Genomic DNA, 16,276 nt, shown 5'->3' on the forward strand with positions numbered 1-16,276 from the left:
GTGCCAAAGACCTGTGATTTGGATGTGTGGGTCCGTCCCACAGTACCCTCTTCATATTTTGAGGAAGACAGAGAACCACCTAAGGGACAGGTCCTAGGTCTAAGGTCCTGATTGACGGATCGCCATAGAAACTGTGTTCTCCAAACGTATGGACACCAAGGGGGGAAAGCCGTGGGGGTGTGTGTGTGATGAATTGGTCGATTGAGATTGACATGTATACGCTGATGTGTAGAAAACTGATGACTAATAAGAACCTGCTGTATAAAAAAATAAAATAAAGTTCAAAAACTCAAAAAAAAAGAAAGAAATTGTGTTCTCAAAGTAGGGTTAAAATGATCCAAGGGGCAGGTTCGGCAGTTTTTCTGCTAAGCCACAGCAGCAACGCTCCAACGGCGGCGCCTTCACCTTCTTCGGAGCTTGAGGGCCGTCCTCCCTCCCTGCGCACATGGCGAGGTGGGGACAGAGAGCCATGTGCGACCAACGTGAGCCACTTTCTGCTGTACGCTGTTTAAATTCCAGGTATTGGAAATGACTTTTCAGCTGCAAGATACCGCGGGGCAGACCAGAAGGACTACCAATCAGTGGTTTAGAAATAAAACCACAACGAACTGAAATGGGAGTCTTTGCCTCCTCTTCCGACACACATTTCCCTTTTCCTCCCTTACTCCGCCTCCTTCACCTTCGCTTACTCCCTGCCCACCGGCTCCGCCCCGTCCCGCGACCCGGCGGAGTCTAAGAGGCGGACCAGCCGAGGGAAGAGTGAATCCATCCTGGTGCTTCGTCTGGGAGGGCATAAGGGCGTGGCTTTTTGACGACAGAGTGGGAGGGGCGAGGGGGCCAACTCTGGAGCCCGGGACCTCCCGACAGAGGGGGCGGAGGGAGAATGGGTCGGCCCTTTCCACGCCCTATGGAAACTCCATACTGGACAAGAGGGGAGTGTCTATTCTCAAACTTCCCTTTGAGGCGGAATGTTAACTAAGAAGCTTAAGCTCAAAGAATCACCCTTTTAAAAGCTTACTCACACCCTCTGCTCCAGCTCTTCTTTCCTCCCTTCTTTGACAACCATGTAAACCTTCCCCCCTTCCAGTTTTTTCTCCCTCTTCGCTTCTGCGCGGATGGTGACGGCCCGCGGGGTGCGCAGCCGCAGAGAGTTCGGGGCGGTGCCGGTGAGGGGCGGGTGACGCAGCGGCCGTCGCTGCCATTTTAAGTTGTTTGTTCTCGCTTCTCTTCTCAAACGCGACTCTGCCCCGGACCTGGGAGGCGTCGAGGTCGCCGCCGCCGCTGCCGCTTCCGCAGCCACCGGTGGGGGGGATCCGAGCTGTGCCACCGCGGAAGCCCACCCTCCGCTTCAGCATCTCTGCCCTCCTGGTCTCCTCGACCTTCTTTCCGAGAGCCGGAACTCGACCCGTGCGGAGAAGAAAGACTCCAGAGCAGATGCTTGAACTGAAATAACTTTATTTTGGGGGGTTTACTTCGCTGACAGACCCCCCCCCTTAGCGCAGGGCTCCCCTCCCCTTCCTCCCTTCCCCCTCTGCCGCCAGTACAAATCCGACCCCCCTCTTCCTCCTCGTTTCTCCTTCTCTCTTTCTCTCGCCGTCGCCGCCGTACCCGCGTCCTTCCAGTCCGCCGCCGCCCGGGGCGCCGAGCCAGACTATGGGTCCCAGGTGGGGGCTGAGCGGCGGCAGCAGCGCGGGCGGCCCGGTCACAGTGCGCACTGCAGCGGGGATGGAGGGGCTCAGTTGGCTGGTGGTTTTCTCTTGACATGGCTCCTGCCAGTGCTGCGAGCAGCGCCCCCGCCGCCGCCTCCTCTTCCGCCGCCGCCACCGCTCCGCCCGCGGGCTGCGGCTAGAGGGCCCGAACCCCACCCGAGAGTCGGTCAGTGAGTCCCGGTCTCCGCGGGGACAGGGAGGGGACTTCCCCGTCACCCACCCCCGACCCAGCTGCCTCGAGTCCACCCTCTACCCCTTTGGGAAACCAACTAACGACCCCGCCCTAAGCAATTCAAACTCGGGAAACATGGTCTGTTCAACGTGAGAGCGGAATCCGGGAACTTAATTTTTTTTTCTTGGGGGGGGTGGGGTGGGCATACTTTAAAAAATAATATTAACGCAACTATTTTCTTTTCTTCCCACTGATCCTTCCCATTTACCCTCTCCCGCCTCCTCTACCCGGGCGGGGATTGTTTCCACGATGAAATGAGTGAAAACCCGAGTGATCCAGTGTCTCCCGTGGTGCGAGTGAGTCGCTGCCGCTGAAGGCAAAGGGTGGGGGTGGGACCTGGGGGGTGGAAGGCCGGTGGTCCCCAGGCACTGCCTGGGATTTGGGAGAAGAGCCCGCCACCTTTGCCTCAGCAATGCTCACACGAAGATAAGTCGCACTCCCCACGGTCGTGCACGGGGGCACATTCATAGGGAAGGCTCCCTTGGGGAATGTAGGACTCATCGCAGGACTTGGGGTGTTGGGATCCCGGGCGTTAATCAGGTCTAACCACAGAGCCGGAGTCATTACTGTATTCTGTACGCCCTTTCCCTGTGCCATCATGATTCTCCTTGGCAGCAGCATTAGCAGCCGCCTGAGGGTGAAAATGTGGGTGATGGGGAAGTTGGTAATGACTCCGCTGTTTTTTCTTATGGCTCCTTTGGGCAACAGCTGCCCGCCCCCGGTATACACTGTAGTTGATTGCAGGGAAGCCCTGTACCTCTCCCCTTCCTTCTCAACCGATTTTGCACTTTTCTCTTTGCTCACCACCAAGTGTAATCAATAACACGCACTGACAATATATAGCAATAGTGAAATCTGAAATAACTAAGAATTAATTAGGTACTACAGCCATGGATCTGGCTGGGTAAAATCCAATTGGATATTTCAGTTTCATTCACCTACCCTGTTTTGGGGGGTTATTTTGGTGGCTTTTTTTTCCCCCTTTCCTTTTTTTTTTTTTTTTTTTGACATTCAGAAAGCAAGGATCACAGTCCCCCTCCCCATTCCTTTTCATTATCCCTTCTCTGAAAAGAGGGAAAAAAATCCGGATGGATTTTAAGGATTGGACTGATGTCAGCTGTGTTTTATTGCACACCTAAATCCTATTAATAGGTTTTTCAGTTCCCCCACTTTTATTTTGGCAGTTAAGCCAAATGTGTTTTCCAAAAAGTTAGTTCAAGTATTTTCTCCTCTTTCTTTCCTTCCTTCCCTTCCTTTTTCCCATCTGACCCCAAACGTTATTGTCCAAACATGACTGGACAGCAGCTTTTGTTTCTTGACCCTGTAATATGACAGTCTGCTAATATTGCCAGAAGGTGCAGGTTTTGGGTTACAGTCTTGATTTTAGCTATTCAATCATATTAGCAGGAAAAAAATGACTTGTTTCTGTTGTACTTGAGTCTTAAGAAAAAGTGCCCATAGTTTAGTGACAATTTCCAAAGGCTTTAGTACCACCTGTATTTCAAAATGGGGGACCCAAACTCCCGGAAGAAACAAGCTCTGAACAGACTACGTGCTCAGCTTAGAAAGAAAAAAGAATCTCTAGCTGACCAGTTTGACTTCAAGATGTATATTGCCTTTGTATTCAAGGAGAAGGTAATTTAAAGTTCTTAATGTGAATTAGCACAAGTGATTTTTGTAAGTGTATATTAGGTTAAAGACTCTACATTTGTGTGCTTTAACTTTGACCCTTGTGGGTAATTATCTCAATCAAAGGAGTTGCGGTATAACTATGAATGGAAGGCTTGAGTGCTCTTGGTTTGGTATTAATTCTAAAGCTTCTTAGGATCCACTTTTAGTTAACATGGGGTGGGTAGCATTTGTAAAACTCATTTATGTTTTACAGTGAATTTCATTTATGTGGAGTTACATAAAGAACTTGATAACTGAATTTAAAGATTGTTTAAAGTATACAGAATGTTTGAAAGTAGTAAATTAGAATCAAAATGTTTATATGCAGAAAGCGATCTGGTTCATCAACTCGTTACCTTTTCTCATGGTACATTTAACGAAATAGAATGCACTTTAATTCTTAGAGCAATTGATTACTGTAAAGGTTTAATTTGTGTTTAGAAGTGCAGTTGATTAAAATTCAGAATGACCAAAAGAAGTTTAAATTTTTTTTGTCTTAATCAGAATTAATTCACAGTTAAATAGCAAATAATAAGTTGTGAGGAGAACATGATAAAAGCAGTATTTTTTTTGCAACTTAAAATAATGGACACTTTCTTAGATAATCGATCTCTCTTTGACATGAGGTCAGGTTATGAATATTAAGGAAATACTACTTTGATTTTGTGCTTAAATTATGAGCTAATTTCACATCAGAAACATCATCTTAGCTTGGTATCCCTTTAATTTTCCCACGTTTTTACCCCACTATTAAAGATACTATTCAATATTTAAGAATGCTCTTAGCTGCTAGAGTATAGCATTTTAAAGTGGTTTCAAAAGTGGTTTGTTTTGAAATGATATCACGGATTTACTTCTTTTTTTTCCTTTTTTTGTTAATTGCAGCATCGATAAGATGAGATTTTAGTTGAAGCCATTATAATGTAGGTTCACTAGAAATAAATACAAGATATAAGTAGTGAGACTAGATATTTGAATGTAATCTGTGAGATGCCCCAGATTATACCATCTAGCTCTTCTAACACCTATGAAAACCTGCTTTTATTCTTTGAGTGGACAGTATCCAGGCAGTTGTCTGAGCAGTTGATAAATTTTATAACCTAAGTTGATGATGAGCCCTTGATCTTAACTACGTTTGAAGATTTGGTAGACTTTTTTTTTCTTGAATGTTGACGCTTGTAGTTACATAATATCCAGAAGGAGTAATGGAAATTGACCCTTTTAAGGAGTGAAGCAGTTAATTTGTCTGAAGAGCTTTGATTTTAAACTGCTGAGATTTTAATTTGGCTGTATATAGGACCAGTTAAGTGAATTTACATCAAGAGTAAATCACTGTTTTGTTTTTTTAACCTTAGGGGTATCTGGTGTTTGTTTCTCACAGCATTTAAGAAATATTATCTAAAATAAGTACTTGCTATGATTACCATAATGCTATAAAACCATGCAGTTAAAACATTCTGATAATAGCCTGTTTGTGTGTGGTAGAGGAGTAAGGGGGTTGGGAGAACAGAAGGATCCACCTATTTGGAAATCTGTGTTTTCAGTACAAAAATTACATCAGTTAAGAATTTTGCTGGGTTAGAATAAAGGTACATCACATTGTAATATGAACTCTGGGTGTTAAGACAGTGTGCTACCTGTGGGTTAATACACCTTTTTTTTTTTCTTTTAGAAGAAAAAATCAGCACTCTTTGAAGTGTCTGAGGTTATACCAGTCATGACAAATAATTATGAAGAAAATATCCTGAAAGGTGTGCGAGATTCCAGCTATTCCTTGGAAAGTTCCATAGAGCTTTTACAGAAGGATGTGGTACAGCTCCATGCTCCTCGATACCAGTCTATGAGAAGGGTAAATTCTATTTTTGTCTTGGTTTTGGTAGGTTTTTGTGAGTTAAACTTGGGTTTTTCTTCCTCCTAAGAATGGGTAGTTAATTATAGTCATAAATCTCTTTAAAAGTGGAATTTAAATAAAGCATGGATAACTTTCTTATGTGTTATTATGTTGGTAATTGTGTACATTGTTGCTGTGGTTCGTGGTTTATATTACTGTTCATTGGGATTTCCTTTTTCAGGGGAGAACATCATGCCCCTTATAAGTAAGGAATTTTGCTAAACCTCTGCAACTCATTGAAAGAAAGTTAGTCTGGGCAAACTTGAACAAGAGGTCCCCAGGATTAGTGGGCTTGTTGGGGAGGCTGGAGATAACCATATACTGGTCTGGAAGAGGTTAGTTGGCCTCAATAATCAGCATACAACAAAAATAGCATTTCACCTGTGATTAGAAGGTAGTGATTCATATCAGAAGTTCTGATTTTGAAGAGTGGAAATAATGGTACAAGGACTTTAAAAGAAAAAAGAAAAGACAAAAAATTAGAGCTGCGGTTGGAGTTTTCACTATGCACTGAGTTAAGATCTTGATGTGAAAAACATTGGACTGAGTGATTATATGTGGACTCTATAAGATAAAAATTAGAATTAGGTCATGAGCTGTTCAAATTGTATACAGACCTCATAAAAGACATAAAGTGATACATGGTTGACCCTTGAACAACACAGATTTGCACCAACTGCCAGGATCCACTTATAAGCAGATTTTTTCAATAAATACATATACAATACTACTCAATCCACAGTTGGTTGAATTCACAGATGCAGGACTGTAGGTGTATGGGGGGCTGGCTATAAAGTTGTGTGCTGAAATTTCGACTCTGCTCAGTGCCCTTCATGCCCAAGCTGTTCAAGGGTCGGCTGTATAGTGGACCTTTTGCACTTGTAAAATGTTTCTGTAGTCAAACCCTGTAAGTTGTGACACTGCTTGTTTCGGCTTTGTTTCCTTGAAAGTAAATTTTTATTTTTTATTTTTTTTTGGCATTTTATAGGATGTAATTGGCTGTACTCAGGAGATGGATTTCATTCTTTGGCCTCGGAATGATATTGAAAAAATTGTCTGTCTCCTGTTCTCTCGGTGGAAAGAATCTGATGAGCCTTTTAGGCCTGTTCAGGTATTTTATTCTAAAATAAGTGTGGTGAACATGTAAACAAGTTGAAAACTCAGAATAGGGTCCAATTAAAGAAATTCTTTGGGAATATGCTCTCTAATAAGTTTTACTTCATGAGTCCCTCCTCGCCTTTTGACTGTTGTAATGCAAGAATAGGAAGCGTTTGGATTATAGAATCTCTTGAGAATGAGGTGGTTCTAACCATCCAGTGTGTCCTTGAAATTATGGTCAGAGAAAATCTTTTAAGGTAGACATTTGTTTGTTTATAGAGGAGCCCATAGAGGAACTTCAGAAAATCTCTTCCCCTGCACCACACACACTCCTAAAATACTTTATACTTAACCCTGGTTGTCAAAGGAATCTAAGAAATGAATTAAACCCTTTTCTAGGAGTTGATTTGCATAAAAACTTTATAGGAGAAAAGTAAATGTAGTAGTAGTTCTTAATTAACTTTCCTTGACATCTTGCTATGTTTTGACTTGTCATTTGATGTGCTTGACAATTCTAGTGCTTTGTTTCAGGGCATTTACCTGGGTGTTGATGATTTTAATTTTATTTATAGTGTGTGTGTGTGTATATATATATATATATATATATATATATGAATGGAAGGAAGTACAACAAGATCCACCAAAGTGTTAATTATGATTAGTTTTAGGTCAGATATAGCTAACTTTTCCTTTTTAAATATATGTATGTGTTTCAGTAAATTTCTATATGAGCATACTTATTTAACAATCAGAAAAACAAAGAATTTGTTTAATTCGCTACCCTGTACTGTAGAAAGCTCCGCGAATGATAAAACGTTAACTTACGGACTGAATATAAGCAGTAGGATATAGGTAATAGCTTTATAATTTTAGAATTCTACTGCAGTAAATAAGGTAACAATGTAAAAACAAATACACTTCTCTGAAGTAATTTAATATACATAAATATCCTGAAAAGCTTTAAATAAAAATAACATAGTTTTTTCTCTCACGATAGATGAGAAAAGGAAAAGTAAACTTTAACTCACAGTTTTTTTTTTTTTTGACTCGAAGCAGTTTAAAATCTGAATACTTCAGTCGTGAGATTTAATAGGAACCAGAGTAAAGATTGTTTTAAAATATCCAGTTCTACTGTATTCATAGTGCTGTGAAGTACAGAGAAGTACTAGTAAAGTAGATCTCTTCTTTCCTCTTCATCCCTTACGCTGTTGCTTTAGGTTAGCTCCTCATCACACTATTAAAACATTCATTACTTTTCTTCCGGGAATTATTTCTTACATGGTACCTATGAGAGTTTTCTTTTCAGTGTGGACCGCTTCTTCCCAAATCTTTGGATATTCAAATAGGATGGAACTGAAGTGCCATAGAAATACGGACAAGGCCTTTTCCAGTCTCACTCAAATCTCTTTTCAGTGTGATACTCTACTGGCCTCTTCCATCCACCCTGATATTTGCCATATTGAAACACTTGAGGCTTGCTTTCTTGAGCAGTGTCTTGATTTTGACACTTGTGTTTGTGTAGGTTCTGTTTCCTATAACGGCATTTTCCAAATTACTTACCATTACTATTTTCTCCAAGGAAAATTACTGTCATCTTTCAAGGCCCAATGCAAAATCACTTCCTAATATTGCACTCTTGTCTACTCTGTTAATTCTTTCTTCCCATAGCACTTTAACAGTAAGAACCCATTTTAGGTTTTTTACAAATAACCACATCTTATTCGGGTAAAGATTTGAAGCAGGTTAGGTTTTATATTTCTGTGTGCTTTTCCTCTTCAGCAGTATGTGAGTCCCTTAAGGTTGAGATAGTCTTATTCATATTTTTCAGTATCTGATAACATGCTTTTTATATTCTGAGTTCAATAAATATTTGAATTGTGCAGAGGTACAATTCAGTATTACATTTTACATACAGTAGTACATAGGGGATACCATAACATCTTTGTGTTACGGTTTATGAGAAAAACTACTGGGTAGTAAAATCCTAGATAGCAGGAACTGCTGTTTTTTCCATGTTAGTATTTTCTGCTGTCTTTGACATAATAGGAGAATAAAGATTGTTTGAACTGAATGGACTACTAATCATTTTTACAGTTCACTATCTAAATATCAGATTAAAGTTTCCAGGTTTCTTGAATTCCCCGTTAGCCTGGTGTTTTCACCTAGCATTTGGCCTCTTCACAGACATTTTGTGGGAGGATTGTGTTAATCTTCCTCATGTTAAAAGATTAAAAGAATATTATGACTGACTTGATAACTGTTCTTCATAACAAAAAGTTTTTTTTAATCATCTGAAAAAATACATATAAAAACGTCTTTTAAAAATTTGAGGGGCGGCTTCCCTGGTGGCACAGTGGTTGAGAGTCCGCCTGCCGATGCAGGGGACACGGGTTTGTGCCCTAGTCCGGGAAGATCCCACGTGCCGCGGAGCGGCTGGGCCCGTGAGCCACGGCCGCTGAGCCTGCGCGTCCGGAGCCTATGCTCCACAACAGGAGAGACCACAGCAGTGAGAGGCCCGTGTACTGCAAAAAAAAAAAAGAAAAAAATTTGAGGGGTTCCTGTATCCTCAGGTGCTCATCCCTGTGAGGACTGGAAGCATATTTCAGGTGTGGGCTTTACATTTTGTTTACTCCTCTTAACTGATGGGTTAGAGCCCTGTTTTAAGTCTTAAAAAGTTAAGGGATTTGCACAGGTCGTATAAGTAGTGAGATGTGCAGCTGGGATTGGAATTTGGAATATAAATAGATTTATTTCCAAGAACCATCTACAGTATTCCTTATATGTTATAATAGCAAGAAGGGATGTGTCATTGGGCTTAAAATACTAAGGTAGGGGTCTTGAGCTGAGTGGGTTTGAAAATCTGATTTTATGATATTTGGCTTAAAATCATTGAGTATTAGGATTTAGTCAGTTTGGTGTAGTTTTTCTTAAAGGTCAAACTATGAAGTGCTATCCAGTAGAACTTTCTGTGATGAAGGAAATCTTCTGTATCTCAAGAGACTAGTTAGAATGGAGGGCACAAGCCACATGTGACTATTGATCATATTGATATGTGGCTAGTACTACTAAAGAACTGAATTTTAAATTCCATTTAATTAATATAAATTTAAGTAGCCTCTATTGGTTACCGTACTGAACAGCACAACTCTATGCATACGAGTGCAGTTGATGTTTCAGGTGGTATATAACATGTTTGTGGTTACACATAAACATTTATATTTCTTAATTAGGCCAAATTTGAGTTTCATCACGGTGACTATGAAAAACAGTTTCTGCACGTACTGAGCCGAAAGGACAAGACTGGAATTGTTGTCAACAATCCTAACCAGTCAGTGTTTCTCTTCATTGACAGACAGCACTTGCAGGTAAGCAGTTTTTTACTTTTCTTTTTTTTTTAAACCACATAAGGGCTCATTTTAAAAGCTTATTGGTTAGCAAACTGTTTTCTATGTTACTTAATTCTGTTTTGCTCCTCCAACATGGCATTAATTTTGAAGTTACTTAAAAACCAAGAAACAGACGTCCTGACCTTAACCGAGAACAGTGGTTCCCAAAACTTTGCTGCATATTAGAACTACCTGGGGAGCTTTTAGAAGTCATGATTCCAGTGTGCAATAATCAAAATCTTTACTTTGAATAAAATCCTCAAGTGATAACACATTATGTTTTGAGAAGCACTGGCCTAGACCTTTTAAATAAATATCTGAAAGGATGAGGCACATCTGTTTTTAAAAGGTCCACATGTGTTTTAAATAAGTACTTCCAATTTAAATAGCAATCCAGGTATTCCAAATTGATTTTTATTCTGTAAAGTGTTGTTTATTCTTACCAATCTAAGCCTAAATATCATCACTTAGAATTTATAGTAGATAATCGATACTTTGTTATTAACTTTTAAAAATGGCATCATTTCAATTTATTTAGCATTGATTCAACAAATGAGCGCTAAGTGCCAGGCACTGTACGGCAATGAACAAGTTAGAAATTCCTTTTGGGTTGACATTCCATTGTGGGAGACCTAGAAGTAGATAAGTAAAATATATAGTTAGTGATAAGTGCTAAGAGAAAAAAGGGAATTACATAAACTGTTGGGTGTGAATTCTTAGATGGTGTCACCAGAGAAGGCCTCATTGAGAAGGTGATTTAAATTAAGACTTATTTTAAAAGTACACTATTAATTACATTGTAGAACATTTTTGTTTTTATTTAAGAGCGAGTCTATGCAAGGTACTAGAAAAATACAAATGGGAATCATACTGCTACCTTCAAGGAGCTGATAGGCTACTTGGGAAGATTGTATATTTTCCATTTTGCAAAAAGTTAAGTAATTATGGTGTAGGTACAAATAAAAAAACTGGGAATTAAGAAGATTAGGGGCTTCCCTGGTGGCGCAGTGGTTGGGAGTCTGCCTGCCAATGCAGGGGACATGGGTTCGTGCCCCGGTCCAGGAGGATCCCACATGCCGCAGAGCGGTTGGGCCAGTGGGCCATGGCCGCTGAGCCTGCGCGGAAGCATCTGATAAAACTGATAGAAAAACCATACAATTTAGGTGGGGTGTTTTTGGTTTTGGCCTTATTGTTTGTTCTCTTTACCTCAGCTTTCCTTTGGTGAATACTTTTTTTTTTTTTTTTTTTTGCGGTACATGGGCCTCTCACTGTTGTGGCCTCTCCCGTTGCGGAGCACAGGCTCCGGACACGCAGGCCCAGCAGCCATGGCTCACGGGCCCAGCCGCTCTGCGGCATGTGGGATCTTCCTGGACCGGGGCACGAACCCATGTCCCCCGCATCAGCAGGCAGACTCCCAACCAGTGCGCCACCAGGGAAGCCCTTGGTGAATACTTTTTAGTTGACACTCTTTTCCTTTTTAATTGCCTGTAGTGTACTTTCATTTGAGTTACTTGTTGAGAAAATACTGTATAGCAGGGTACTGACTTATATTGTGGAATCCACAACAGAGATTTTTAGTCATAGATTTAATAATAACATACACTAGTGTAGCAACTTCATTTTCACGTGAATATATATGAGGTCAATAATACTATATAGAAATGACTAGTGAATTGAAGGAGTTTCTTGGCTAAATAAGTTAACAAATCATCTCTTTTTATGTATCGAGGTCAGGTGTTAATATTTTATGAAGCAAACAGCTTGAATCCTTTTAATGAAAAGAAAATTATAAGCTCATAAGCTAAATTTGGGTTGAAGGTAGGATGTGACCAGTAGTCTCAGTTTGTCTGGAATGTCCTGGTTTTAATACTGGAAAGTCCCAGGTCCTAGAAACCCCTCAGTCAGTCCTGGGCACACTGGGATCACTGGTATCTGCTAGTTGTAGATGAATTTGTTCTTCAGTGCTCTTAGTCCCCTTCTTCCACTCAGGTTCTGTTCTCGATCTTCATAAGCTGGAGATGTGTTGCTGTATTGGCATTATATGGAAGAATCAACCTCCACTAGTTCATGAGGGAATTGATATAATAGTGGTGGCCACCACCTATAGTATACAGTTGATGCTTCAACAATTCAGGGGTTAAGGGTGCCAACCCCTATACAGTTTGCATATGACTTTTGACTCCTCATAAACTTAACTAGTCTACCGTTGACTGGATGCCTTACTAATAATGTAAATGGTTGATTAACACGTATTTTGTATGTTATGTGTGTTACATATTGTATTCTTAACAATAAAGCTGAAGAGAAGATGTTAAGAAAATCATAATAGAAAATACACTTACAGTACTATACTGTATTTATTGATACCTAAGTTTATGAATTTTATTTACAAGATGAATTGTCAGTAACTACAGTATTGTTTTATATGATACAAAACACTAGGTGTTATATTAGTAACATCTACTAATTATATTAGTAACATTAGACATCAAAAAGATAATGTGAAAAAGAAATTCATATTTATTTACAGGTATAATGATCCATATATTGATATTGAAGAAGTGCAGTATGGTTGCTTTATGACAGCGTACTGTAATCGATACGATTGCTTCTTGGTAGCCTAGCTGTCCACTAACGAATGCTAATGAATGAATCATTATGAAAGTTTTATGGCATACAGTATTATAGGCATATTCATAATACAGTATTAGAAACATTGTAACATTTTTTTAAAAGCCACTTACAGGCTATGTTATTTCTCCAGTTGTGAGAGAGGCATACTGTATGGTAATGTAATCCTTTGAAAGCAAAGCAGTAAAACAGGTAGAAAGCTAACACATTAATTATATATTAAATGTCACTCACCTTAGGCCTATGTAAGAATAGACTAGGGTCTGCAGTTGACCCTTGAATGACACAGGTTAGAGCTGCGCTGATCCACTTAATACATGAAGTTTTTTCAATAAATACATACTACAGTACTGCACGATCTGCAGTTGGTTGAATTCGTGGTTGGTTGAATCTGCTGATCTGGAACCGAGTATATGGAGGGAAGACTAAACTCTATGCAGATTTTCAACTGCAGGTAGGGTCGGTGCCCCACCGCCTGTGGTGTTCAAGGGTCATCTGTACATATATTTTATGCATTCATGACACACTTAACTGTTTTTGAAATTTCTAGACTGCGTGGTTTGTCTATTTTTTCAAATTATCACAAATCTCCAAAATTTTCCCAGTATATTTATTGGAAAAAATTTATGTATAAGTGGACCTGAGCAGCCCAAACCCATGTTGTTCAAGGGTCAACTGTATTATGCACCAGACTCTATACTAAGAGCTTTACGTGTATGAGCTTATTTAATCCTCACAGCAGTCTTCTGAGGTGTAGATCTTACTAGTACCATTTTATAGCTAAGGAAATCCAGAAATTAAGAAATTTGATAAAAATCATCTAGCAGAGATCTTCTGCCCTTTATATCCTAATATAATATATATGATAAGGGCTACAGCAAAAAAGAACTTTGAATGCGCAATGGCATAGAGGCATATGCCTAGAGTCTGAATAGTCATAGGTTGTTTTAAAAGTTAAAATGAAAAAATATATATGTATAGGTTCATTTACATATGTAGGTAGCTAGTCTGCTTCAGACATTGGCAAAGGCAGTCTTTCACCTTTTTTTTTAAGAGGTGCTATAGTGAAAAGATGCAAAACTTTGAAGGCAGTTCTGGGTTCAGATTTCGTCTTCCACTTACTAGCAGTGGTTATTTGTGAAAGCACCTAGAATTTGTTTATCACATGTTAGATGTTAAAATAGTAACTGCTTTTTAAAAAATACTTAGAGTTTGATTTAACTGTTAATACTTTGGCCTTCTAGTCCTTTCCCCCAGGATACACTTAAATCTTTTTTACCTATTTCTAATCTCTCTACCATCTACTCTCACCACATCTGCTGTCTTTCTGTATACAAATGTGATTGCAAACCGCTGTTCAAATCTGTCTCCATGAAATGCTTTTAACCCTGATTTCTTTCAGCAAGTAGTCTGTGTTTGACTTTCCTAACTTACAATTTTTTATTCTGCATAAACTCTGTAAACATTTAGTTTATAATCATGTTTACTCTGTTTTCTCTATATTTTGTATGGCAAGGTTCTGTCCTATTTAGGCTAAGGTCCCTATGGATGGGAACCATAATTTCTTCCCTTACTCTGTATGCTTTGTTACTGTGTCCATTAAGTGCTTAATAAATTGTGGGAGATGGACTTCATGTGATAATCGGTCATTTATGTTAAAGTCTTTATTTATTAAGAATATTAAAAAAAATTTTCCCCTTCCAGACTCCAAAAAACAAAGCTACAATCTTCAAGTTATGCAGCATCTGCCTCTACCTGCCCCAGGAGCAGCTTACCCACTGGGCAGTTGGCACCATAGAGGATCACCTCCATCCTTATATGCCAGAATAGAGTGCTGACCAGCAAAATGGAGAAGATCAGAGAGTGCAGCAGCAGTTTTTTTTCTTTTTTTCTTACCACTTTATTCTTTCAGAGTTTAAAGAAAATGGACTCATGCACAGAACACTATGCATTTTGAAACTTGTTCATCCTGGATTTTTTTTTATCATTTGTATCTCAGAACTTAAATTAGATGTCTTCTGCACAGACTGTGTGAAAGAAGATGCTTTGCATATTTGCTGCACTGCATCAGCATCTTACTAAAAATGTGAAATGAAAGGACTATTGTACACTGAAATGCTTAAATGTATCTGAAAGCACAAGGTGATACTCATTTTTGATAGTCTTTCCATTTGTGCTGGTTTTTGCCTCTTTGACATCTGTCATCAGTATTTGGAGGGTGAGAAGTGAATGTAACAGGTATAAATAACATTTTAAAAACTTAAAGCTTTGTTATAATCACATTGTTCCAGAGCACTGTCAGATTCATTCTAATGACCAGAAGTGGTTGTTGAAAAAAAAAAAAAGAAAGAAAAAAAGAAAATACAACCATGGGAAAGAAATCTTAAATGAAAAAAGCATCTCATTGTAGGCATTCTTGCCTCATATATTACTGGGCCATGTTTGTTTCCTGGTACTCATAAATATATGTATTTTATTTCCAGATCTCTCCCCAAGTTGCTGTTATGAAAGAGCATTCTGCTCAGTGTGGATTCAGTTATACACATTAAAGCAGATCTGGAGTCTGAAGTAGCTAAGCAGCTATAAAACTGAGAGATACATTCATAGCTGCAGAAACCATAATAGGTAGAGGACTTTCCTTTTGGTTTTTGTTTTGTTTTTTGTTTTTAAAAAGATTTTTATTATAAAGGAAAAAATTCCAGTGAATTGTGCAGAAATACTGGTTTTTACACCACCCTAAAGGAAAACTTAGGGTTTTTTGAAGTAGAAAAGTTACTAAAGTTGGATCTTAAATTGTGAAAACATACAAAAACACCATTGAGTGTCAAAGTTCTAAAAGGAGAACTCATTTTGTGCAATGAACATAAGGAAAGACTACTGTATAGATTTTTTTGGTTTTTGGTTTTATTTTTCTTTTAAATGAAGAAAAGCTTTGCTTAAGGGTTGCATACTTTTATCGGAGTAAATCTGAATGATCCTACTCCTTTGGAGTAAAACTTAGTGCTTACCAGTTTCCAATTGTATTTAGCTTCTGGTTGGAATTTGAATAAATGAAAACCTAAATAAAATAGGTGAAATTTCCCTGACTATTCAGGTGAATACACAAAACTCGAAGTGGTAACTTTTCTTCTAAGTCGCTTGGGTACCCGTTATTGATGACCTTAGGAGGGTTTATAAACGTGGCTAAACAGTAAACTCAAGAGAAGTTGGGTTTGTAATTTCAACAGGTATGGGAATCAAGGACATTTTGTTAGCTTTTAACAATTATCATCCTGGCTTTATGCCTGGTTTCATGGAAAAGAAAAAAAATATTCTTAATTTTAGAATAATTTTTCACATGTTTTCTGATCAATTTAAAATTAGAATCTATTTGAAATTAACACTTTATCGTGGCTGGGTACTGTTCTAAGCTCTTATCTTAACCTAACAACCTTGAGGGGATCTAGATGCAGAGGTTTAGGAACTTGTCCACACTCATTGTGAGTAGGGGAGGATTTAAAACCTGGCTGTCTGGCTCTGTAGAGTTAAAGTTTTTATTTTAGAATAATTTTAATTGGGAAAGTTATAAGTAATACAGAAAGCTCCTGTATAAACTTCACCCACAAAATAACTTGACATTTTGACGTTTTGTCTTTTTCCATATATTTATATATATTTT

General features: G+C 39.1%; 1 protein-coding gene and 1 long non-coding RNA gene across 3 annotated transcripts; one reads left to right on the top strand and one right to left on the bottom strand.

Annotated features, from left to right (window-relative positions):
* Positions 1–1,206: 1,206 nt before the first annotated feature.
* Positions 1,207–15,726, top strand: C10H6orf62 (chromosome 10 C6orf62 homolog). 2 transcript variants are annotated; one of them, XM_060163576.1, is made up of 5 exons: positions 1,207–2,237; positions 5,285–5,461; positions 6,492–6,614; positions 9,832–9,966; positions 14,323–15,726. In XM_060163576.1, exons 1-5 carry the CDS (start codon positions 2,196–2,198, stop codon positions 14,446–14,448), a joined length of 603 nt encoding a protein of 200 aa, XP_060019559.1. In that variant the 5' UTR covers positions 1,207–2,195; the 3' UTR covers positions 14,449–15,726. The 2 variants fall into 2 exon arrangements, with proteins under 2 accessions (XP_060019559.1, XP_060019558.1); XM_060163575.1 differs by lacking the exon at positions 1,207–2,237 and adding an exon at positions 2,269–3,576.
* LOC132527658 (uncharacterized) lies at positions 10,380–13,588 on the bottom strand. Its single transcript, XR_009543039.1, has 2 exons — positions 12,853–13,588; positions 10,380–10,619 (listed from the first exon to the last, which is right to left on the bottom strand). It is a non-coding gene; the product is annotated as an uncharacterized LOC132527658 (long non-coding RNA).
* Positions 15,727–16,276: the final 550 nt, after the last annotated feature.

This window comes from Lagenorhynchus albirostris, chromosome 10, assembly GCF_949774975.1.
Source record: "Lagenorhynchus albirostris chromosome 10, mLagAlb1.1, whole genome shotgun sequence".
In the NCBI taxonomy this organism is placed as follows: domain Eukaryota; kingdom Metazoa; phylum Chordata; class Mammalia; order Artiodactyla; family Delphinidae; genus Lagenorhynchus; species Lagenorhynchus albirostris.

Excerpts from the sequence above, each read along its gene's own strand:
- C10H6orf62 (XM_060163575.1), top strand. The coding sequence starts at position 3,448 with ATGGGGGACCCAAACTCCCGGAAGAAACAAGCTCTGAACAGACTACGT. Across the intron at positions 5,462-6,491 it reads GATACCAGTCTATGAGAAGG|GATGTAATTGGCTGTACTCA; the intron begins GTAAATTCTATT and ends GGCATTTTATAG. Across the intron at positions 6,615-9,831 it reads AGCCTTTTAGGCCTGTTCAG|GCCAAATTTGAGTTTCATCA; the intron begins GTATTTTATTCT and ends TTTCTTAATTAG.